Source organism: Lepidochelys kempii, chromosome 10 (genome assembly GCF_965140285.1).
Source record: "Lepidochelys kempii isolate rLepKem1 chromosome 10, rLepKem1.hap1, whole genome shotgun sequence".
In the NCBI taxonomy this organism is placed as follows: Eukaryota; Metazoa; Chordata; order Testudines; family Cheloniidae; genus Lepidochelys; species Lepidochelys kempii.
This window is the reverse complement of record NC_136389.1, coordinates 44,414,359-44,438,349: the sequence shown is the minus strand read 5'-3', so window position 1 is coordinate 44,438,349 and position 23,991 is coordinate 44,414,359. Positions and strand designations below refer to the sequence as shown.

Genomic DNA, 23,991 nt, shown 5'->3' with positions numbered 1-23,991 from the left:
GAACACATTTGGGCTTGATTCTGAGATCCCTAGATGAACTTACCGTGCTGACAGTAAAAAAAAAAAAATGGTTTTGAGCAAGTGTGACATAGAAGTCATTGAGAGAGAAAGAGAATCAGTAAAAGACCCTGACGTTCTCTGTTTTTACAGAGTCACTTTCCTGACTAGAACTGCACTTTAGAGACTCAACATTCAGCAAACAATTAGATCACATTCAACCTGAACGTGAGATTCTGGTTGGATAAAGTCAAAAGACTGAGAGAAACTTTTCAAGCAATAATGCACATAGGAGGCTTTGAACATATGGACTGTATGTTCAAACACAGCATGGGTAGTGATCCAACCAGAACAATGAATGAGAAAGTAGATGCGTGGCTTGGGTTAGACCTCGGACCAGTGCCACTCTTCCATGTCTGCTTCTTCTCATTCACTGTTACCACGGCACAAATGAAAACAACAAGAGGGGAATGCCCAGGGGAGGTTTCTACACTGGATAGACCTCCATGCAAGAACACACCAGGAAGAAATGGTGAAAGCAACTGGTTTTGATCTTGTGTGTAAAATTCACAAGCTATCATACTATCATCTCTTAATCTTTTAGTGCCAGGACTGGGCTGTTCCTATAGATAACATCAAGTACTATAACAAAAACTCTAACTTTTGCTGTTATTGTGTTAAAAGAAACAAAGAACTGCCAACATTAGCATAAAATGCATTAGTGCAAACTACAAGGACCATCAAAGCAAATACACTAAGATAAGCTTGATGCTCTATTCGTTCCATCATAAGCCTAAATGAAAGTACTGCATAAAGTTAAAAAAAACCTAGGAAATCTGCTGTTACCTTTTGGATAAAGGGCACCTTCTCAAAATATATCAAATGCACACTTCCCTGAGAATGGCACCAACTTTCTCAGCTGATGCACTGTGAAAATTTAACCCTTAGCATCCTGAATCCATCCAGCATAAACAAATTAACAAATGCAAATGATCTAACTATTTCCAATCAGTACCTTGGACTGGTATTTATTTTTCAGACTCCAAATTTTCCTGGGCATTAGCAAACAAGATTTTTAAAGATGAACTTGGCGAACACATTAATGTCACTTCACTAGAGTTCAGGAAATGAATTCACATCAGCAGAGTTTTCTTGGACTGAATTCTTTCATTTCCTGTTTGCTACATTTCTGGCTGTGTGCCATGCAGTAGGCCTGGTTTGGTGAACCAACAGCATTAGGATAAACTTTTTGTTTTCCTGGGCAGAAGGGGAGGGAGGTGCCATGTAGCAAAGATATCAATTCTCCTCCATATTAGCATAAAACACACAGGTTCAGGTCTGAGATCATAAGGATACAAAATGCTTAAACATGTAAAGCAACTCCATTCTCTTGGAAACACCAGAGAGATGCATTTATCGCTGTAAGAGTATCACAGGCTGCTATTTGTATATCATCATGGATCCAGCTCCCTCAGTTACACTGCAGAGACTCAGTACATGCACTGTCGGGGTAGGGAGTGGGGGATGGCTGAAAAATGATGTTAAAGTAAATACATTCAAATGTCCTTCCAAGCTTTAACAAAGAATATCTCTAGTTACACACAGGGAAGAGTTGAACTATGTTGCCCTCTGGGACTTACACCTTGGAAGCTGATAAAGCTTTGCACATGCTATACTCCTCATACATTACCAAGAGCCATACCAGCTACTTACTGAGTGCAATAAACACAGGAGAAAATGAAAAGATAATAGTTTAATGGTTCATTAGCATCTCTAACAACCTGCTGAATTTATTCCCTGTTGTCTATACATCCTGACTGCCTGGTAAATAACAGCTAAGAGAACATGCAAGGTTTTATTAAGTGGGTACTATGTGGACTTCACTGGGTGCTGGAGTATCTAGGATAATACAAGTTAATTGTTATAAAAATGTAACAAGATGTAAAATGGAAAAGAAAAACCACCACCACAGATCAGGAAATATAAGTGATACTAGATACCCTTGGCCTCGACTAGGTACCTGGTATGATATATACCATGCCATGTGCCATAAATTACATCTACTCATTTCTCTACTCTGAAATCCCATAAATGCTGTAAAATGAGGAAGGCTCCTCCTGCTGGCAAGAATATTTAAGGCCTCGGAGCAGATCAGTGGAGTGGCAGGTGGTACAAAAAACCATTCAGCTCTGCACCATCCTCGAGGAGCAAGCTCACCTCTGCAGTTGGCACACATGCACAGGACTGCAACCCAGTTTCCAGCTAGTATAATTCCACTATTGTACCTGTAAACACCTCCTTAAAATCACTGATTAAAGCTATGCTCACAGGAGAGAAAAGGTATTTAAATGAATGAATGGATTGACAAAATCTTACCTTTTTGGAGCACTTGGTTGTGGTTTTAAGACAGCACTTCTTGTGACAAGCATACTTACATACTGTAACAATGAGAAAAAATTATACTTAGCACTTTACAGTCTCTCCTGGCGTGTTCGTGTGATAATCAGACTCCAGACACCCCAAGGGGAAAACAGACGGTTTAACCCAGCAAAAAGAATCAGTTAAACCAAGTGATTGCATACTGTTATTCTACTGTAAGAGTGCATCACGTAAGGTCATTTAAGAAAGCTTGTCATAGCAGTGTAACAGTCATTCTGAGCTATGGGTACAGGTTAGGGTTATGAAGGAGGGGTGTATATACAAAACTGTAACTGTACTTCAGCTTCACCTCACAGCAGGGCGATGAAGTAATCAGGCAGAGAGGAGCTACTTCCCCAGTCCCATGAGACTGGCTTCAAGCACCTAGACATTGTCCAGCCCATGAAAAAACAATGGGGAACCATCAAAGCAAATGGGAACGACTTGAAACTGAAAGGAAAACCCCATTCTACAGAAAGGAAGAAAGCAGGGAGTTTTCCCTAATTCGAATGTCTCTGGTAACTGAAAAACCAAACTGCAAATCCTTTTCAAATGGAAGGGGTTTGAACTGAAGATCATTCAGAATTTGGGGGATAGTTGTCTCAAGGCAGATGGTTGTCCACAAACACAGGATCCCTCCTATAGCCGGGAAACTGTTTTAAAGCAATAGGTACCTCTTATTTGAAAAGGGATTTTATCGGATATGAAAATGTGCAGCCTGAGGTTGCATCTTTCCATTTATTTTCCATGTAACTTGTATAGGTTTGCTTTCCCCTTACAATTTCATCTTTGAATCTGGGGGGTTTCTATTTCACAGACTTTTTGTTTATTTTTATCCCAAGCAACTCTCTGATGTGCAAACTGCGTGGAGTGTGCGTGCCAAACAGAGCTGTTAACTGGGGTGCTGATTTCACACCTTTGGGAGTGATGAACCAGAGGGGAATAGTTCAGGTATCTGGGAATTAAGACTTTGGGAAAGACATATTTTGGACTGAAGGTCTGCTTTTGGTGTCACCCTACAAAGTGGAATTAGGCTGGTGAGAGCCAAGGTGAGACCTTATGTTTGTGGGCAGGCTACTTGGGGTCAGGGAATTGAGCCATTGCTGCACAGCACAAAGGTTCCCAAAGATACAGGGCAAGTGGTGATACTACCCCTTCCTGGACTGGGTGGACTCAAAATGTCACAGTTAGTAAAGCCACAATACAAGTTAATTAGCTAACGTTTGTGCAGAGATTTGTTGTTGTGCACATTTTACAGCCTTCTGCTTGACATTTTAGACCTGATTTTTACAGCTAGATGCCAGCAATACACATAAAATGCATTCACAAATGGCCACTTCTGCACTCAATACACCACTTGGGCCCCAAAATACGTTATTTACATTCACAGCCCTAATAAATGAAAATCAAAGCCTTTATTTTTAAAAGGTACGACAGTTAACATTTTTTGGCACAATTCCCAGGTTTGGAGGATTGGTTCAGAAGAGATTCCACAAGTTTAGATTCTTCTCTGAAGCCTCTCTGAACTATTAGATTTGGATCTGCTTGACTGGGTTGGAAATATCATTTGATTTCTGTTCTCCCTGTATCCAATTTTGTATTAAAATAACATGAAAACAGTACTTCAGCCCTTCCTCTCCCATCAAAAAGCCACTCTCGATTTTCAGAGCTGTCAACTTTTTCTCATGCCCACAGAAGTCCAATTGACTCCAATTTAAGTATTCTAAACTGAATTAATTGCTGTCAGGCACATCAGGGCATCAAAAATTCTGCAGACTGAAAAGGACCACGTATCCCACGTGCCAAGACTATGTAACTGTAGCTCAGTTTTTCTGCCTGATAATATTTTTCTTACTCCTTTCACTGTGTTTACAAAGATCGAATTAACCGCTACATGAGTAGCTTCAAGAGCCAGCAGTGGATTTTCAGTTTTGTGTGAGAGGCCCAGACACAATTCCCACAGCTGGTGTTTCCCTTTTGCACTGTGTGCTGTACAGTGACCTTACTGGCCGATTTCGGGAGCACCCTAGATGGGTTCTCTGTTCTCATGGCCTCAGGATGTCATGGGAAGGAAGAGGGAAATATACTGGGGATCCTTAGGAGCACAATGGGCATCACCAGGAAATGAACACAAGACAAGCTGAACAGTCCAGGCTTACATTTACAAACAGAAGCCCTGTCCATTATCCAGATCAAGGAGGAGCAGTACTCGCAGTATGTGGGGATGCTGTACTGGGTTGCCTTAAAAATGTGACCATTATGCTCTTCCACCTAGGACAAAATACAAGATTGAAAATTCAGTGGCTCATGTGACACGGAGCTGGATGCACAGCCTGCTGCAGAATGGGTGAATTAACTGTCAATACTTGGAGCCTTTGGACAGCCACATCTTCTTTGTTTGGAATGAATACGGGACAGACCACCTTTGCCACAGAATCTCCCAAAAGAGATGTGTGTTTCTGTCTGAGCCAGTGTATTATTTGCATTTTCTTTTCTGAAGCAATTTACTTGTAGATCTTTCACAACTAGCAGACTAGGTCTGTGCCTGCATAAAATCAAACTGATACACAAATTGGTGTATATCGAGCTACAGAGATATAATGCACAAGGGAATATTTCCCTTGAGTTCTGGTGACATGTCAAGCTGTGAGAATGAAACTCCAAGGATTTAAGTGTATTACCAGAGCACCAATATGGAAAGATCTCCTTGTTCCTTGCTCTTTTTACTTTGATGAGCCTAATCTTCAAACATTAGCAACCTGAATGGACATCAGAAAACTGTATTTGGACTCTGAAATCAGCATTCAAATTCCTAAACAACTGACTGCCAATCTGAACATCTGCAGCTGGGATACAGATATGTCATACATTTACCCACTTCTGTAAATTGGGCTCTTTTAGTTACTAAACTGCAGATCAGTTCCTTGTCCAGCAGATGGCAGAGCATCTTTAAGGCAGATGACTCCATTTCTAAATCCAATAAAAACATCATATTCCTTTGACCTGATGTCACAGGAACAGAATGCAACTTTCTGAATTTTACACTATGGACATCTAGGCAAACACAAGCTCTGCTGCATACTACAAATTGATACATTCCATTATTTGTTATAAGGCTAAGATTTTGTCACGCATATTTTTAGTAAAAGTCAGGGACAGGTCATGGACAATAATGAAAAAGTCACAGAAGCCTGTGACCTGTCCCTGACTTTTACTAAAAATATCCATGACAAAATGGGGAGCCTGCGCAGCTGCAGGCAGGCTGGAAGCTTCAGGGGCCCCCACCACTCCTGGGGGCTTGGAGTTCCAGGGTCCCTCTCCGCTGGCGGCTGCAAGGGTTCCCCCTGCTGCCCGCAGTGGTGGGGAGCGGCGGGGTGCCCCTCTGCTGCCTGCAGCAGCTGGGAATGGTGAGGGTCCCCCTGCCACCCACAGTGGCCAGGAGCTGCAGGGGGGAGTGGGAAGGTGGGGGTCCACCTGACATCCTGGAGCTGCAGGGGTACCCTGCAGCTTCCAGGCTCCACAGGCAGCAGGGGACCTTGTAGCTCCAGCCGGTGCTGGCTGAAGTCACAGGGGTCTTTGGAAGTTATGAATTCCATGACTTCCATGACTAAATCGCAGCCTTAACTATAAATTATATTGTCCCTGCTACCAGCCAATGAAATTGGAATTAGGTTGAAATAAAAAGCAAAGCCAAAAGAGAGAGAGAGAGAGAGAGAAAAGCAAAACTAGTTTATCTCATTAGTTTTCCTAACACATTGTCAAATCTCTCTTCCATTGAGATTTGTTCTTAGTAAGTTACAATGCTCAAATGTAGGCACAGAGATTGCTATCAGCATGATTCATTTCTGACCATGCAGACTTTAATTCTTTAACACTAAGACACAGAGATTTCAACTTACCACATCTGCTTCTTTTTTTCTTCTCTTTTTTCTCTCTGTTTTTGGCACCTAAGGTGTATTTAAAAGAGATTTAAAGATAATAATTAAATCAAAGAGTAATAGTTCAAGTTAAAGTCCGCTGAATTCTCTCAAATTTATTTTACTTCCTTCTCATCTTATTCTTCATCCTCAAATCCATATTCAATCCCAGCCATCTTGGATAAAACAACAGTGCAGAAAGCAAGTGGCTGCACAGCACTATCAATCCTGACCTGCAACAACCCCTGCATTCCAGGCCCGAGCATCCCCCTCCACAGCTCTGCCAGTTCTCTTCAATCCAGACCTGTAGCAAGCCTGGACAGTCCACGTCCTCGGCCACTCACACAGTTCGGCCAGTGCTCTCTTTGACTTGCAGACAGGCATTATGGGAAACATTTCAAAAGCGTGTCAGTGACTTAGGAGCCAAAATCCCATTTTCAAAAGTCAGTTGGGTGATTTTGAAAATTCAACCCTAACTGCATATCTGCCAAGTGCCGTGCTTCAGCTGAGAGCCCCAGGCTTTGAAAAACTGCCCTACAGAGCTCACATCCTGTCCAAGGATTGTGGCCCACAAGAAACTTGTCCTGAGGACTGTGGATGAGCTGCACATGGGAGCCAGAGGAGAGGGTTGGCTCTCCTCTCCAGAACAACTGGTGACCCCCACCAGCCTGGCCTAAGATCCATTAGTGGTTTTAATTGCAGGGTGGAAGGAGTAGGGAGCGAGGAACCTGTTTGTGTGAATGGCAGCATGGATGGGAGAGCAGGGTGTGCACTGTGGTAGGTTCCAGCTACTCTGTGACCATCAGCTGGTTGCCATACTGATCTGCAACCTGGAGACCCTCACCTCCCCATTCCTTCTCCTGCAGAGGCTCTTCAGTGGCAGCCGGGGCTGAGAGGGAGTTGGGCAGGTGGTCACTGGGGGGGGGGCAGAGAGGCAGAATGAAGGAACACATTTATTTTTAAGGCATCATTGCGCCCAGAAGTGGGAGGTACTAGAAGGCTCTTGGTGAGGTCTGGTAAACTCTATACTACGTTCCTCTGCCTTTTCTCACCCTTAGGTGATGAAAATAATCTCAAATCCACCAGAAAGTGCACATGGCCCTCTACTACCCTCACACTTCCAGATGGGCAGAATAACTGTCCCATTTTTCAGAGGTTGCCAGCTGAACAACTGGAGGTGCAAAGCATTACAATTATTTTTACGGAGGCCTGCAGCCTGCCTTATCCCCAAGGCTTCACAGCAACGTGGCTGCCCACTTTGGCAGTCTACAACATCATCCCAGAGATGTGGTGTGTGAAGCGGCACAGCACCATTTCAATAAGCAAAGAGAAGGAGGCATACCTTTGCAGCAGTGTAATCCAGAGGTTTGTATTCGGTCATGTATTCATCAAGGAATACTTTAAAGGTGTTGACCCAGACTTTGACGGGCGATTCACTCCAATCCCTCTGCTCTTGCCTCATGGTCTTCTCCAGAATCTGCTCGAACAGGGCATATAGGTCTTTATACCGGATGCTCTTCCCATCATCCATCTTATAAAGAGACAAGAGGATCAGAAAAAGGACTTTAATATGACAGATTTCCATATCTTCAGAGACTTGTTCCAGCCCTGACTGGTACTCTTGGGCCTTTAATGTGGGTAAGTACAAAAGTGTGATGAAAAAGCTAGTTTGTCCATTGTTATTTCATAGAACACACTGTACAGTACAATGGCTTGTTGGTGGATTGAACAGCAAAAGAGAGATCAACTGAGCAGGCTATCAGCTACACGAAGTGCTGAATCGCATGAAAGTGCAAGAGAATTTTTGTTAGTTTTGGGAAATAACAAGCCTTATCTTATAACGTACAACGTAGATCTATACAGACACTCAAAGGGCAAAGAGTTCCAAGTTTGTAGAAGTTCTATCACTGGAATTTTAACATAAATGTTTCCAGTATTTTGGGTAGCTGTAACAGTTTACTACCTTCCATTTAATCGCACACATTCTAACCTACAATGTAGCTTGAGCTTCTCAGCAGCATATGATTGAGGTTTGGAGCAGTACAAGACTCACTGTAGGTTAGAATACTACTTACACTACTATGATAGGGGTTACATGCTGCTGACGGAAGGGTTTATCAGGGAGTCATTACACCAGATTTACAATTTTACAGAATCAAGAGCATTTGAGCAGATTGTACAAGCATCTCACTTTCAAGGCACCCAGACACAGCACACAGCTTACCACGAGAGGAGCATGTGTATTTCACTGAATAAACTTTTTAAATCCATAAAGTTTCTGACCTCCTTTGAGTCTCCTCCACTATTTTATGGTGCATTTAAGATGCTATAATTTGGTTTTGTGGTGGGAAGCTAGGGCACCTTTCCTTCATTCTTCCTTGGTGTGAAGTTTTCTATGTGCTACTCTTCTAAACTTGTACTTGACATGACAGCACCTTTACTTACTGCCAAAGCTGATGAGTAAAAGCTGAAGATGTTTTGCCGGAATTCTTTTAATGCTTTCTTAAACACCACATCCACAAGTGTGTCCTTCTTACTATCTTCATTATCCAGATCATTCATCTGGGAATGACAGAAAGAATTACAACATTCCATTTTATGCACCAGCACCACTTATTAAGGAGAAACTGCCCTCTTATAAGCAGATTCAATTGTTCGATATTGAAAGGTTATGAGAATACACTTTGATTTTTGCATTTAGACATTATTTCCTTGCCAGCCAGTTAGCCAATCAGTTCCATGACTTCCTGGAGACCTTTCATTTTGTTCTGATGGTGTGGAACTAAAATAGCCAATTAGCTGATAAGTTGTTTTCCTTTGGAGACCAAAGAGGAGTGTTTTCTCTTTCTCCCAGTATTAAAAAATGTATTGATTAAGTAAACCCTGCCCACCATATTTACTGTGGATAACACAATAATATGGGTAACTCCTAACTCTGGAAAATTATTTAGAATGGCCATAGTCAAGATTGCAGCTTTTGATCTAAAACTGTCGTCTCAGTTGTGATATAAACGTTGCCACTGCAGCTCTTTTAAGAGGTGACCCTGATTATGTAATGTACGAGGCAGCAGAATTCTGTCTTTTCTCTACTGTGGTTATGCTGAAGTGAAAATGGCCGAGCGTACCTTTTTCAGGAGAAACTCATCCATGCTTTTCAAGTCACCAGCACTGGTTATGATCTGCAGAGAGTCATTCTGCCACTGCACAGGCTCCAGTGCCAAGCTGCTGATCTTCACGCTGCGCTTACGCTTCACTTTAGGAGATGGTTCCTTGTTCTCCTTAAATTCCCTTCTGTAGATGCCTGACAGCTCTGGACTCCTTGGGGGTGTCAGGTGATGTGGACCCAACTCTACAATTAAAAGTTAGGAAAGAGAAAAGCAGATTATGATTATTTTTTGAGTTCTCAGAAGCGCCATCATGTTGTTAATTTCTTATCACTTTTCATTATTAAAACATAAAATGCTGCAATATTTACTTTCAGAAACTTCTTCTCAAATATGCTCAGTGCACAAATAATAAAGATGATTTTCCCAAATGCCAGTACTGCAAGTTCCACCCTGGACCTGAATATCAAGCTGGAGTCTCTCTTTCATCACCACCACCAATTCTGTGATGGTAACTTAGAGAACAATTCTGCTGATAAAGTGTAAACCAGAAGAGAACCCAGGTCTCTCTCTCTGAGCTGTACTGATGGTCATGATAGGGTAATAAGGAGGAAACAAAATATTACTAAAGTTAGCAGATATTACTCTGAATATTCACAGGGAGTAGAGTAGGAAAGTGTCATATCTGTACATCACTTATCAGAGTGGAATCAACCTAGCCTCTCTGCCTGTTTCCTCCTCTGTCCAAGGGGGAGAACACCTGACTACCTCAAAGTGGTGCAATGAGAATTAGTTATTTAATGGTTGTACAGTACTTTCAAAATGGAATGTGCCAAGTATTATTAGACAGGCATTTCCTGCAACTTATGGAGAAGACAGCAGCCCTACACAAGAGAAAACAAATAACCATCTCTGTATCCTAATTCTGCTGCCTCCCACAAAGTCCAGAAGGAGGTGGGAGATTCTCAAGAGTAGAGAAAATATTTTTCAGAAGCATTTTCTGCAGAGATCCCAGCACATTAAATAAGAAAATGAGAGAGAAGGCACTCAGAGCAATAATGCAGCTTTTAGGCTCAGCTGGAATGGAAGGCTTAGTGGTGAACTAGACATCAAATTTGAAGTGTGTGACCTTTCTAGAGCCACAGGTCCAAAGCTAGGTAGAGCTGAATTTCTTTGCTTTCAGCTGCTTGAATTTATCTTAAAACAACACCACCACATTTATAGTTTTCTTTCCTTAAATTATTGATACACTTATTTACAAACCAAAGTTTCTTGTTTGGGAATATGACACTGTTTTGACTATTTATCCTAATTTTTTTGAAGTAATCAATGTGTTTCAAGTCTTCAACCCTGCACCCTATGCACTCACCTGACCTACTCAGGGAAATTCTCTAATTCTGCAGTGAAAACTAGCATCCACTCTCATTCCATCACTCTAATATATAGCCTCATTCACTCACTATCAAGAATTTATCAAGAAAAACTTCAAAATGTATAATTAAAGGAGAGCTTGTCCAACCCTGCTACAAAATGTCAACATGGAAGCTGTAAAATCTCTGCTTGATTATAACAGTCTCTAGATGTATTTTACCCCAAATAAATGAACTTAATATTACTACATCATTGTTTAACTCTTACCGTTCAGTTTCAAAATGGTTACGGTCTGTGTCTCCAAGCGACTACATCAAGTACAACTTTGCAGACCCCCAAAATACCTGAAAGTAGCTTGGCAAAACTGCCACATATCCCTCCCCCACATTTACCTTCATCAAGCTGGAGGCCAGGAATCATCTCTATGCCTGGTTCTTCTTGCTCTGCATACAGCTCAAGCAGCTCAGACTGGGTCGTAAGCTTCTCTCTGGGTGTTTTCTTGTCTCCCTGTTTCCCTTTCACCCAGAATCTCATCTTGGCTCTCTGAGGCCTGTAAATAGGTGGGAAAAGAGAAATTGCTTTAATTAAGATGATTTCCATTTTTTTTCCAAATCTAACTGATTCCCATGCACCTTCCTTCCTTCTAAGAGTAACAAACAAACTGTACAACTGTATTTTGGAACATGGATCTATTTCACTGCTGGGAAATCTAGGCAAAAAAAGAAAAGCACTAGGTATTCATCCTAGCAGATCATAGAATCATAGAATATCAGGGTTGGAAGGGACCTCAGGAGGTCATCTAGTCCAACCCCCTGCTCAAAAGCAGGACCCATACGCAATTAAATCATCCCAGCCAGGGCTTTATCAAGCCTGACCTTAAAAACCTCTAAGGAAGGAGATTCCACCACCTCCCTAGGCAACGCATTCCAGTGTTTCACCACCCTCCTAGTGAAAAAGTTTTTCCTAATATCCAACCTAAACCTCCCCCACTGCAACTTGAGACCATTACTCCTTGTCCTGTCCTCTTCCACCACTGAGAAAAGTCTAGAACCATCCTCTCTGGAACTACCTCTCAGGTAGCTGAAAGCAGCTATCAAATTCTTCTCTTCTGCAGACTAAAATGCAGATGTCTAGTCTGGATGGAGCTGGGCTTTCTCAGATGGGGAAAAGGATAAAGTTAACATAAGGCCCACTCAGAATGACTCTGTAATCCAGGCTGCAACTGACTCTGGAACTGTGTGTCTTTGATTCCAGCACTACAGTTAACACTTCAGAATTCTATCTGCCACTGTTTCTCAATGATAATTTATCCTTAGATAAGTCTACATTGCTTAACTTAATATTGGATACTGAACTTACATTAAATATGTATTTTCATTCAGTGTTAAAGTGAGTTTGGAAAAAATTCTGTACAGAGTGATTAAATTGTACTTCTTTAGTGAGATGTGGGTTTTACACTGTAATGTTTATTCCATTTCATTGTGCATTCTTCCCTACCTGCTTGATTGACACAACACAGTGATTCTCACACAGTTTTCTATTTCTACCCAGGCCTGTGATTTGTTCTGATTCTTGCAGTTAGCTTTAAGGGCCACGTTTTCAAACACACACACTTAAGTGCCATGAACCATCACAAATGAAATACAGGGAAACTACAAGTTGCATTGACAACTGGATAGTTTTGCACAGGAAATTTGAAAATTTTTGAAAATTAAGGCCTATATATCTTGTTACATAAAAGTTCCTGGTTGCATTATCCCATTCTTTTGTAATATGAAATAAAACTTTTTAATCTAACAAAAATTCTTGAAAAGATAGATTGCAAATCCAGTGACTGAGCCAGTTGCCCTAATATCTGAAGGGCATCAAATATGACATGGATTGGACTCATTCTCTCCCATCATTTCAGCTCTTCCCCCATCAAGTATATATTTCATACCTTCTGTCGGTAGATAGATTCTTCTGAACAGTTGCTAGCTTCCCAATCTCACCCTGAGACATTGTTTTATGAAGCTTTGCTTGGCCTTCACTTGATGTGAAACGCTGCAATGTCTGCAACAATTACAAGTATAAAAATACTTTAAAATCAAGAGACTGGTTAGCATTGCAGGTGACACAGACCTCCTAGAACAATTTGAGATTTCATCTGCTACACACAAAAAATTGAAAATGTTATATGCTATCATTAAAACATGTCCTGATTTCTGTTTGGCTGTCAAAAAGTTAACAATTGGGTGAAACCTAAATGGATAGGCTTGGTCCAACCTATCGATGATCCACTTACAGGCAACAAGAAACCTTAATGCCTCCTAGAAGAGCAGAACATTTCAAGTACAGCAAAACATACTGGCTTCAGCATTGTATTTAACTACATATTTTCACACAGAATTAACAAAACAACTCCTTCCCAAAGAAGCATCTCTTAAATTAGATTTAGCAATGGATATTTTAAACTGCTTCACATAAACCCACATTGTTGTCCACATTACAAAGCAACCAAGAATGTTCAGCCAGTTGGAACACTCAATTGACTGATCAATCCAACTCTTCATTTTAGAAAAGGGATGTCTGCAACAGAATTTCCAACAGATACTCCCAGCTAACAATGAAATTGGTAAGAGTATCAATGTATCAGGGTACCCTATAAGATATTAATACATCCTCCTCAGTATTCAAGTTTTGATTTTTAGTCTTCAACTCTGTAGAAGACTAAAAAAAAAATTGATTTGTTCAAAGTGCTAGTGCACTGGCCTGCTAAAATGAAGACACACCATTTAGGAGGAGGTAATATAAAGCAATTACATATGCCATGTTCAATCACTAATAGCACAATTCATAGTTTTCTCAATAGCTTAAAATGCTGTGGGTACATTTTTGAAGTGTGAATGGATTTAAATCGCACAGCTCATTACATTCAAAAAGAATTCCATGAACAATACTGTATGCAAAGTGTTGAAAATATATGCTTTTTTGGATTAAGTCTATTTGATTTTAAGTGTTGCCTTATTTTGATTATTTCTCATTCAGGGGAAAACAATATTACAGAGATGGTAGTTTCTTAATCTCCCTAGCGTGTTATAATAGAGAGGCTGTTTTCACAATGTTATGTCAAATTTGGTTTGAAAGAGCAATAGTTATGGTTCTAAAAAGTTGTCCAAAAACATGTCTTGAGGCAGCCAGCTGAGGTTGGTAATTTAATTCTAATCTATGTACTTTGATAGCCCCATTACTGTAGTGTCCAAGCACAGATAATTAAAAATTATAAATAAATAATAAATCTTTTTTCCCTGCCCAGCCTATAGGAGGAAATGGTTTGATTAGTTGATAGTATTTTTTGTTTGTTTCTTCTCTCCTAAAAGAAAAAGGCCTGGTGAAAGTTGTGACTTTGAGTAGATCCTTTTTCATTTGGCATGCGAAGCTATACATGCATGATATTCCTGAAGCAGCATGGAGAAGAGATTTGGCCATATTAAACAAGAGGATTAGCTGAAGAGGGTCTGTTTAATCATCCACCTTCTGCAAACACTGCAAACATTTGGTGACTACATCAATGTGACTACTGAAAGAAAACTGCAGCCATTTGTCTCAGTAGAGCAGCCCAAAAGATCACGGGGTGAGAAACATTTCTTGACATGTTAAAAATGACAGGTCATTATGCAACTACTGTCAGCTAAAACTGGGGTTTCTGAACCTGACTCCTGGTTGTGACCATCTTACTGAAAACATCACATTTGGCACAAACATCATGGGAGCTGAAAGTCAGACTTTGTAAAACCAGATTGTATGTTACAATCAAAAAGACATTGAGGGTTCATGCTTACAGGAGTGTCACCTTCTCCAGCAAGATGAGTGTTATGAGGCACTCTCATGCATTTCAAGGAGTGTGATCTCTTTCTGTTCTATACAACTGTTTTTTAAAAATGAAAACACTATGATCAGCTGAACATGCTGACTTATATTTAACGCATTTCTTTCAATATAGCCATTTTTTCCATTGTATCCATGAGTAATCTATATATAAAAAAGGTTTTAACCAAAATTACATAAAATATGGATTCCAGGAGAACAACATTCACCATGTAATGAAAAAGCTGTTACTGTCTAAGAGCTTATTTTATTTGTTTTATGGACGTTGTTTTCCAGACATTTAAAGTGTTTTAACCCTGTCAGCCAGCAGATGGCAGCATACGCAAAGCACTACTAATACTGAAATAAGAAGCCGCATAATAATATAAATAAAACTTCTTCCCCTTTGAATTGAAGCTCGTGGATTTTCTCCAACAAGGTCAGCTGTGCAGCACTGAGGCTCAGAATAGGATTCCAATCTTCTTCCAGTATTTTGATTAGTCTATTTATGTTGCGTTAAAGATATATTTTAAATACCCTCAAGAAACAAGAAAAAAATTCTATCATACCGAAACAACAGTAGCTGTTAACATAGATACAATATATGGATACAATGAAATACCTATTTCAGTAACTGATACCTCAGACGCTCATGAAAGCAGGTACAGTTTGTACAAACCTCTCAGTTTAAAAATAAACCTGTTAAAATATTTGTCTCAATGATTGCAGTGGATTCAACCCTATTTTGTGATAACTTATCCTTATCCACAGAAACGTCTTAGCTCTGATACGTGTAAAAATAAGACTTTATAGGGAAATTTCTCAGAAGTGCACTTCTGTGTTTGGGGATCTTTCTGATACTGTATGGTTCATCAGACTAGATGATCATAATGGTCCCTTCTGACCTAAATATCTATGAATCTATGTGGTCTGAGTGCGCAGGATTAGACACATTAAGCTTGGTTACTACTGTAAGCGGTAAAGGGGAAAGAAATATGTTCATGTTTGCTGTCCTCTTGGCCTAGTTATGCTCTGCTTCAGCTTAAAACAAGCTCCATGTTGGTTCTGGCAACAATGGCTGTGGGAATTCCAAAAGTAGTGTGGAAGGTTTGTTGTGCTGGTCTGCAGGCCAATATGACAATGTCCTTCCAGCTCACAGCTGGTCTATAGCAGTCCTCACATCTGATCTTGCAAATCAAAACAACCAAAAGCTTGTGTGCACACAAGGTATGTCTACACAGCAAAGAAAAACCCACGGCTAGCCGATGCCAGCCGACTCAGGCTCACGGGGCTTTTTCACTGCTGTGTAGACTTCCAGGCTGAGGCTGGAGCCCGAGCCTGAACTCTGGGACCCTTCCACGTAGCAGGGTCCTAGAGCCTGGGCTCCAGCCCAAGCTCGGAATTCTACACAGCAGTGAAACAGCCCCACAGCCCAAGCCCAAGTCGGCTGGCACGGGCCAGCCGCGGACTTTCCTTTGCTGTGCAGACATACCCACAGAGGCTTTACATACAATGGTGCTGGTAGTGTGTTTTTTTCGACAAGTCTGATGAAAGGATCTGTGTATGCTTTTTACATCAAGAGCACGACATGAAATCAGATTCTTCAAAGAAAGAACATGGTGCAGATGTGATGATCAAAGCTGATGTAATTTTCTTGGTAATAAATTGTTGGAATATGCAAGGACAAAGTGCTTCTTCTAGTGGTCATCATGATTACACTGCATAAAACTTCCAGAAATATAAAAAGAATTCAGATACTTTGCATAGTGTAGTTGTTTATGTGAGCAACACCAACAAGTATTATAGATAGGGAAATAATCAGCTCTACTGAATGGGCTTTTTGTATGAGGACAAAATGCAGCAGGGAGATCATTGCCATCTTGCTTGTTGGATATTAACAATGTGGGGACTGAAAAAAAGCCATCTTTCTTGTGTGTGGATATACAGTGTAAAGAGGAAAGGTCTCCTGATGCACATTGCATAGTGAAACAGATATAAGGGGTATATGAGATCATCATTAAACTATTAGATATGTTTTATTTAAATTATTTTTTCTTGGCACCATTGAGGTTGCAATCGCTACTCTGCTATCCTCCTCTTCAGCTCTTCCATAACTTTGGGATTGTTTTTTATTAAAAATATAAACAACTACTTTAACAACTGACTATATTTTTGAATACAATGTGTTCGTTTTAACTTATAATGCCCTGAATAGCTTCGGACTGTCTGACCTGAGAGACTGTCTCCCTCCCTGCCATACTGCCATAGTTGCAATTGACAGAGACATTCAAGCTGGATTGCCCTTAAAAAGAGAGGTGGCTGGCAGCAAAGTGTTCTCTGTCAGGGGGCTTTATCCCCGGATTTAGAACAGGGCTGGTTTGTTGACCTTTAGAGCACACTGCAAGGTGCATCTATTTGTGCAGGCTGCAGGGGGTGGACTTTAATGGGTCTGGCAGGGTAGAGGAGGGAATTAATTTCCTCTGCAATAATATGGGCTGAGTTTAGATTTAGTATGTGCACGCTGCACAAATATATGTGACTGTGACAGATGCAGATGGTGCTTTGTTCCATCATGCTGGATTGAAGGATTTTCATAAGATGCATTTCCCACTGATTAGTGATAGCTTATGAGAAGGGTTCTAATTTCATGGATCTTTATTGAAGTCATAACCCTCAAGTTCATGGATTGTCTGTTTTATGAGTTGGACAATGGGTGACAAAATTCTGGAGTTACTCAGAACTTTCATTTTTTTAATTCAAAATTCACGTCACTGCTTCATTAAGAAAGGTATAGTGAGAGTATCCTCATTATTCTCTCATTTTCAATATGACCTCAAACGCCTTGGGGAAAAAGGGTAAATGGCATTTAAAGACTTTCACCCACTCCCCTCACAAATTATCTAAACAAATCATTGCAAAATGATAAATGCTTCACAGGACATCTCAAATGTGGCTTTAACTGATTCTCTAGCCAAGCTCTCTTACATACATGATAAAAGAGATTGCAAGCTCTCTGTTTAAAAGTAAAAACAAGCTCTATTAATCCTTTAAGATAAGCTGTACATGACATCTGTACTTGTCATACTGTTTGATAACTAGAAATTTGCTGACTAGAAAATCCAAGCAACCTTTGAAGAGATGGACTCATTGTCAAGCACACTATTGTCACCAAAGTCTACTTTGTATTAAGCAATCAGATTCAACATTTGCACCTTCAACTTCACCTCTGGTTGAAGACTCTCTTTGCAGATATGTGCATACCACAGTGCCAGCGAGAAACACCATCTATTGCACCTTTACCTACCAACAGGCTACACAAATAAATTGATTTTGCACACAGGACATCAGCAGGTTTTACCGTACTAGGACTTCAAACAGGCAGGCTAGTAATAACAGCAGCAGCTGAATCAAAAAGTACTTTACTTATCAGTGTCACACACGCTGTTTTTCTTTCATGTATTCAGCAACCACTGGCTTATGAACAGCACACCAAAAACATTTACTAAAAACTGACTTTTGATAATTAGCAGCTGTTGTGCATGTATGATAAACTAATTTGTTTTTCTCATTAAAATAACCACCACCATTCAAAGGAAGATTGCTTGGCTGTCCTTCCTATTGTATTGAAATCTTAAGGCAAACAACAAATACACACCCACATTCATGTACTCTCCGGTTTGTACTGAAACCAACTCACATCCCTACTGCTGTATTGTTAAGTTGCTTTATCACATGTAACAGTCTCTCAGGCACTGCAAGGGCTATGCTATTAACATCTAAATGCTAATCAGCTTCTGGTAACTGCATCACTTGAACAGTCCATAAATTTTGCTGTTCTAAAATAGCACTGAGACAAAGGCAAGGTGGTTCTGAAATACAGAAGGCAAAAGCTGTCGCTTCCAAAGAGCTGGTCTCAAACCTAGTCCTGCAATATAGAACACAGATGGAAATGCTGCATATATTTACAAAACATACAGATATACAGTACTTTTATGCAACAATGTATCTATTCAGCATATGCTAGAAAGCAGAGCCTGGTCGTGCAAGTGACTGCTCCCAGATGATACCACTGTGCATGCCCAACCACCAGTTAGAGAGAGTGACGGAGTAGTACAGAGGGTAAGTGATACAGAAGGAGAGATGATACACAGTGTGAACTGATGAGACAGGCCTAGGACTATTTGCATGCAATGACTGTTGTTAAACCCAGTGAGCAAAATCATAGGACCATTTCCAATAAGAGGCATGAACTAAAACCCTTCCAAGGATAGTGTCATCCATCCTAACAGTGAACCCAGCACCCTTTTGCATCTCAGCAGAGTTTTCCAGTGTGAAAGATTTCTACTGCTAAAAGAACTAATGCTTTGTAACAGGGTAAACCTCCAGGAACACAGCATGCACTTAGCTTAGGGCACTGCTTACCTACACAGTGCAGAATCCCTTAAATCAGTTTATCTAAAATAGCTTTTAAAAATCTCTTTTTAGATGTTTGGTCTGTAAATAATCTAAAGAACACAGGAGCCAACAGAACTGCAGCAAGGTGAACTTTGAGGAAAATATTTTGGAGTCTCACGAATTTAGTTTCCAAAGAGCCTATTCAGTGTCAGTTCCTTTGGTCATTGTACTCAATCCTTTACCACAGCCTAGTCCTGTCTTCAGCAGCACTCCTTATTTTCAGTCAAACAGACCCAATATGAGTGCACCTTCTCCAGGGGGAACTTTCCTCCAAACATTCACAGATGTTTTTAAAGTCCATGCATGCAAATATTACTTCTTTCCTCATCCCCCCACCCCTTTTTATTTTACAATAGTGGTTTTATTTTGCCGTAACGGAGGCAGTGAGAATTTCAACAGTTCGGGCGTTTATACTACAAACTGCAGCAGCTCAGCTATAGGTGAAATGTAACTCTCAAGATCTGACAGAGAGAGTTTGTTTTTTTGATCCAATTTCTTAAGAAAAAAATCAGTTTGGTCATTTATAAAATTACTTGAAAATAATTTCCCAGTTTCCTTTACTGTGACTAAAGCAGGAAATAGAGAGGAACTGCAAATCAACCACCCATGACTTTCATCAAAAGAGTGGCACTGGGCCTGTAAAGTAATATTACTGACAGACTGTAACAGTGTTTCTGACAGACAGTAATGATGGTATATCTAATTCAAAAACTAAGGAGGATTTAAAACAAACAAAAGGAAGTATTTCTTCACACAACATAGTCAATCTGTGGAACTCCTTGCCAGAGGATGTTGTAAAGGCCAAAACTAGAACAGGATTCAAAAAAGAACTAGATAAATTCATGGAGGATAGATCCATCAATGGCTATTAGCCAGGATGGGCAGGGATGGTGTCTCTAGCCTCTTGTTTGCTAGAAGCTGGCAATGGGGGATAGGGGATGGGTCACTTGATGATTACGTGTTCTGTTCATTCCCTCCGGGGCACCTGGCATTGGCCACTGTCCTAAGACAGGATACTGGGCTAGACGGACCTTTGGTCTGACCCAGTATGGCCATTTTTATGTAACAAGAGAAATCTTAAGAGTCAACTGGATCAAAAATCCACTTTCTTCTCCTCCCCTCCGCAAAGAATATTCACCCTAAGGATTTTTTTTTACAGCTATTGTTAAAAACAAAAAAGGAGTTTAACAAAGAAGTGCCACCTCATTTCAGGTAGTCTTGTAGAAATTCCCAGTAAAGGCATGGGGTGGTGATAAAGATGATTCTTCTGTATCTATAGTGTGTGTGGCAGGATGTTCATATCACCTGTGGGGTAACATGCCATATGATCTCCAATCCCTAGCCAGAGAAACACAGCTCCAAAATGAAATGCCTACCTGAACTATGGAGTTCACAGTTTTGGTCAGTTTTCTGCCACAACTTTAGCATTAATTAAAATATTTTGTGTGTGTATGTGTAAGACAGAGATGGTCTAAACCATCTGAACGAGTGGGTAGGAAACATGAGACATTTCCTGTGCAGATATCTGCATTTTCACATGTGGTCTCGCTCCCATTTTCTTTTAGCTTGGAAAAAAAATTGATGCCAGAAACTAGTTTCTTTGAAGTTACAGGCCTCAAATAATAAGTGAAGCACTATTTTAAAAGGGAAATAAATGGCCAGAAAGTGTAATGAAAGATAAACAATCAAAACTAATAGGGAAAATGTAAGATACAGATAGAGTTTTTGTTGCTTAATCAAAGAATTGTTTGTATGTGGGACAATTTGTTTGGTTAGATCTTTTCTGATCACCTGTACAATGAATCTTGTCAAAGGAGAGGGAGATTAGACAGGCTATGGCTATTGCTGTAAACTAGTAGAATGTGATAAACAGTCTTTGTAAGTCTACAGAGAAACTACATAAGTCCTGCAAGCCTTCCCTATGCCCTAGTCTTTTTCATGATTGCTGGCAGGGTGATCCTTAGCATTTGTACTAGGTACATACTGTAGCTCTCTGGCTTGATGGAAAGCTAGAAGCACTACTTTCATTAGGTGTCTTTGTCAAATCCATCCTGAAGGCAACGCCAAGGTTTGATATAAACACAATAGTGCTCCCCCCCAATTTGTTGAGGTTGCTTCTGCTGTGTTCACTGAGATTACCCAACTACAGCATCATTATCAGTGGGAGAAGAAGCGGTGTAGGGTGTCAGTACAGCTAAGGGTTAGCAAAGAAATGCTCCCGCACAGCTGCTTGCTCCCTTTGTTTTCCCGCATGTCGGAAAATTACCATTTCGGAGTCACTGTGACAGGCCTGCCCAAGTCTGGCTGTAGGCCCTGGCTCAAGGTGAGGAGGTTGGTCAGGGAAGAGAAGGAACTCAAAATTGTCATCGTAATCATCTTCCTCCGTATCCCCCTCCCCATCAGCAAAAGTACCTCTAGTCAAGAAATCGGAGCGCGTCCGCGCCATGCGGGCTTTCTTTTTATGGGCCGGTCTGGCAACCTGCTTGACCAAATGATAAAACAGATAACACAAAAATGTTTTAAAAGAAAAGGTGATTCTGCTGATGTTTGACATCACAGGGTAGGTCAAGTACAGCCTTAAGAACTCCATGAACAATATGCTAATCCACACATAACACACAAGTATCACAGACAGTGGAGGGGATTGGGGAAAACAAAAATGAAAGAGAGCACTGGGAAAATGGACAGTCATGGATGCTATCAAAACATATGTTAAACAAAACAAGACATGCCAGCATTCTACAGTGTTTATCACTAGGGCATTCATGGCAGAAAATGTCTGGCAATTCTGCACTGGTATGTTCCCGTGTTAACTGGGGTATCCTGAAGAGAAGGCTTTAATGTTTCCATACCATTAGTATCCCCCCGTCCTTCTCACAGACTCGTAATTTAACATCACCCACCCTTCTGTTTTCTCTTCAAACACTTGAGAGGAAACTTGCAGAATAAGTTTTGTTCAATTGAAAGATGAAATAAGAAAGCTGTAACTTACCCCCCCTCTGCCTGGCCCAGGGAACTTTAGTGGCTTTCTAGGTAGCTCATCTTTCGAAAGGATCTGATGATTTGAAGATTCCTTGTTGAAACTCAACAACAACAACAACAAAAAGACATTTAAATTCCTCGCCCAGGTTCACCCATAACATCAGTCCAGATTCCAGAAACATTCGAGTATGTACAACTCAACAGATCAAGAATAAACTGCAATTTGATTTCATGTGTTTTAAGGGATGCCATCTTTAGTTATTCAGCATACACTTAGTACCAATAAACACCGTAGTGAGGATAAAAAGCACGAATGAACAGATCTCCTGTCCTTCGTTAAACTTTGAACCATCATCTTTGCTGCACATTTGCCAGTAGCTCTTATACAGGTTAACTTTAGTGCTTTGTGTTGGGAAGTAAAATTGCGGAATGGAAAAAAAATTAAGTGACAAGAGAAAGAAAATCATATTAAAAATGTTCATTGCCATGCTACTGTCTAAAAGAAGAACTTCTATTTCCTTTGTTATTCCTTCTTCTGGGCCTGCCACAGGGTTTTATCTACTAAACTGCAAGATCTTTAGAGCAAGAATAGTCTTCATTTTGTATCTTATACAGCATCAAGTTAATTGTTGCACTGATTTAAATGAAATAAATAATAAAAAATAATAGTTTAGACTAGGGTTGTCAAGCGATTAAAAAAATTAATCGCGATTAATCGCGCTGTTAAACAAAAATAGAATATCATTTAAATATTTTTGGATATTTTCTACATTTTCAAATATATTGATTTCAATTACAACACAGAATACAAAGTGGACAGGGCTCACTTAATATTTATTTTTATTACAAATATTTGTACTGTAAAAAAACAAAAGAAATACTATTTTTGATTTCATCTAATACAAGTACTGTAGTGCAATCTCTTTACCATGAAAGTTGAATTTACAAAAGTAGAATTATGTACAAAAAATAACTGCATTCAAAAATAAAACAATGTAAAACTTTAGAGTTTACAAGTCCCATCAGTCCTACTCCAGCCAATCACTCAGATAAACAAGTTTGTTTACATTTGCAGGAAATAAAGCTGCCTGCTTCTTGTTTACAATGTCACCAGGAAAACAGGTGTTCACATGACACTGTTGTAGCCTGTGTTGCAAGATATTTACATGCCAGATGCGCTAAAGATTCATATAACCCTTTCTGTTTCACCCACCATTCCAGAGGACATGCGTCCATGCTGATGATGGATTCTTCTCAATAATGATCCAAAGCAGCGCGGACCGACGCATGTTCATTTTCATCATCTGAGTCAGATGCCACCAGCAGAAGGTTGATTTTCTTTTTTGGTGGTCCATGTTCTGTAGTTTCCGCATCGGAATGTTGCTCTTTTAAGCCTTCTGAAAGCATGCGCCACACCTCGTCCCTCTCAGATTTTGGAAGGCACTTCAGATTCTTAAATTTTGGATCGAGTGCTGTAGCTATCTTTAGAAATTTCACATTGGTATCTTCTTTGCATTTTGTCAAATTTGCAGTGAAAGTGTTCTTAAAATGAACAACATGTCTGGGTCATCATCCAAGACTGCTATAACATGAAATATATGGCAGAATGCGGGTAAAACAGAGCAGGAGACATACAATTCTCCCCGAAGTTCAGTCACAAATGTAATTAACGCATTATTTTTTTAATGAGCATCATCAGTGTGGAAGCATGTCCTCTGGAATGATGGCTGAAGCATGAAGAGGCATATGAATCTTTAGTGCATCTAGCACGTAAATACCTTGTGATGCCAGCTACAACAGTGCCACGTGAATACCTATTCTCACTTACAGGTGACATTGTAATTAAGAAGTGAACATTATCTCCTGTAAATGTAAACAAACTTGTTTGTCTGAGCGATTGG

General features: G+C 40.2%; 1 protein-coding gene across 4 annotated transcripts in view; it reads right to left on the bottom strand.

Moving 5' to 3' along the window:
* The window catches only part of MYO9A (myosin IXA), a 467,674-nt gene that overhangs the window by 21,192 nt on the left and 422,491 nt on the right, over window positions 1-23,991 (bottom strand). For 2 of the 4 annotated variants that reach the window (XM_073363174.2, XM_073363176.2), the window contains 10 exons: window positions 22,101-22,191; window positions 21,375-21,590; window positions 12,747-12,859; window positions 11,200-11,357; window positions 9,458-9,681; window positions 8,778-8,894; window positions 7,675-7,863; window positions 6,315-6,362; window positions 4,575-4,686; window positions 2,374-2,435 (listed from right to left, as the gene is read on the bottom strand). In XM_073363174.2, the coding sequence (XP_073219275.1) occupies window positions 2,374-2,435; window positions 4,575-4,686; window positions 6,315-6,362; window positions 7,675-7,863; window positions 8,778-8,894; window positions 9,458-9,681; window positions 11,200-11,357; window positions 12,747-12,859; window positions 21,375-21,590; window positions 22,101-22,191 (1,330 nt within the window). The remainder of the gene's footprint in view (window positions 1-2,373; window positions 2,436-4,574; window positions 4,687-6,314; window positions 6,363-7,674; window positions 7,864-8,777; window positions 8,895-9,457; window positions 9,682-11,199; window positions 11,358-12,746; window positions 12,860-21,374; window positions 21,591-22,100; window positions 22,192-23,991) is intronic. The other 2 variants (XM_073363175.2, XM_073363177.2) reach the window with 2 other exon arrangements.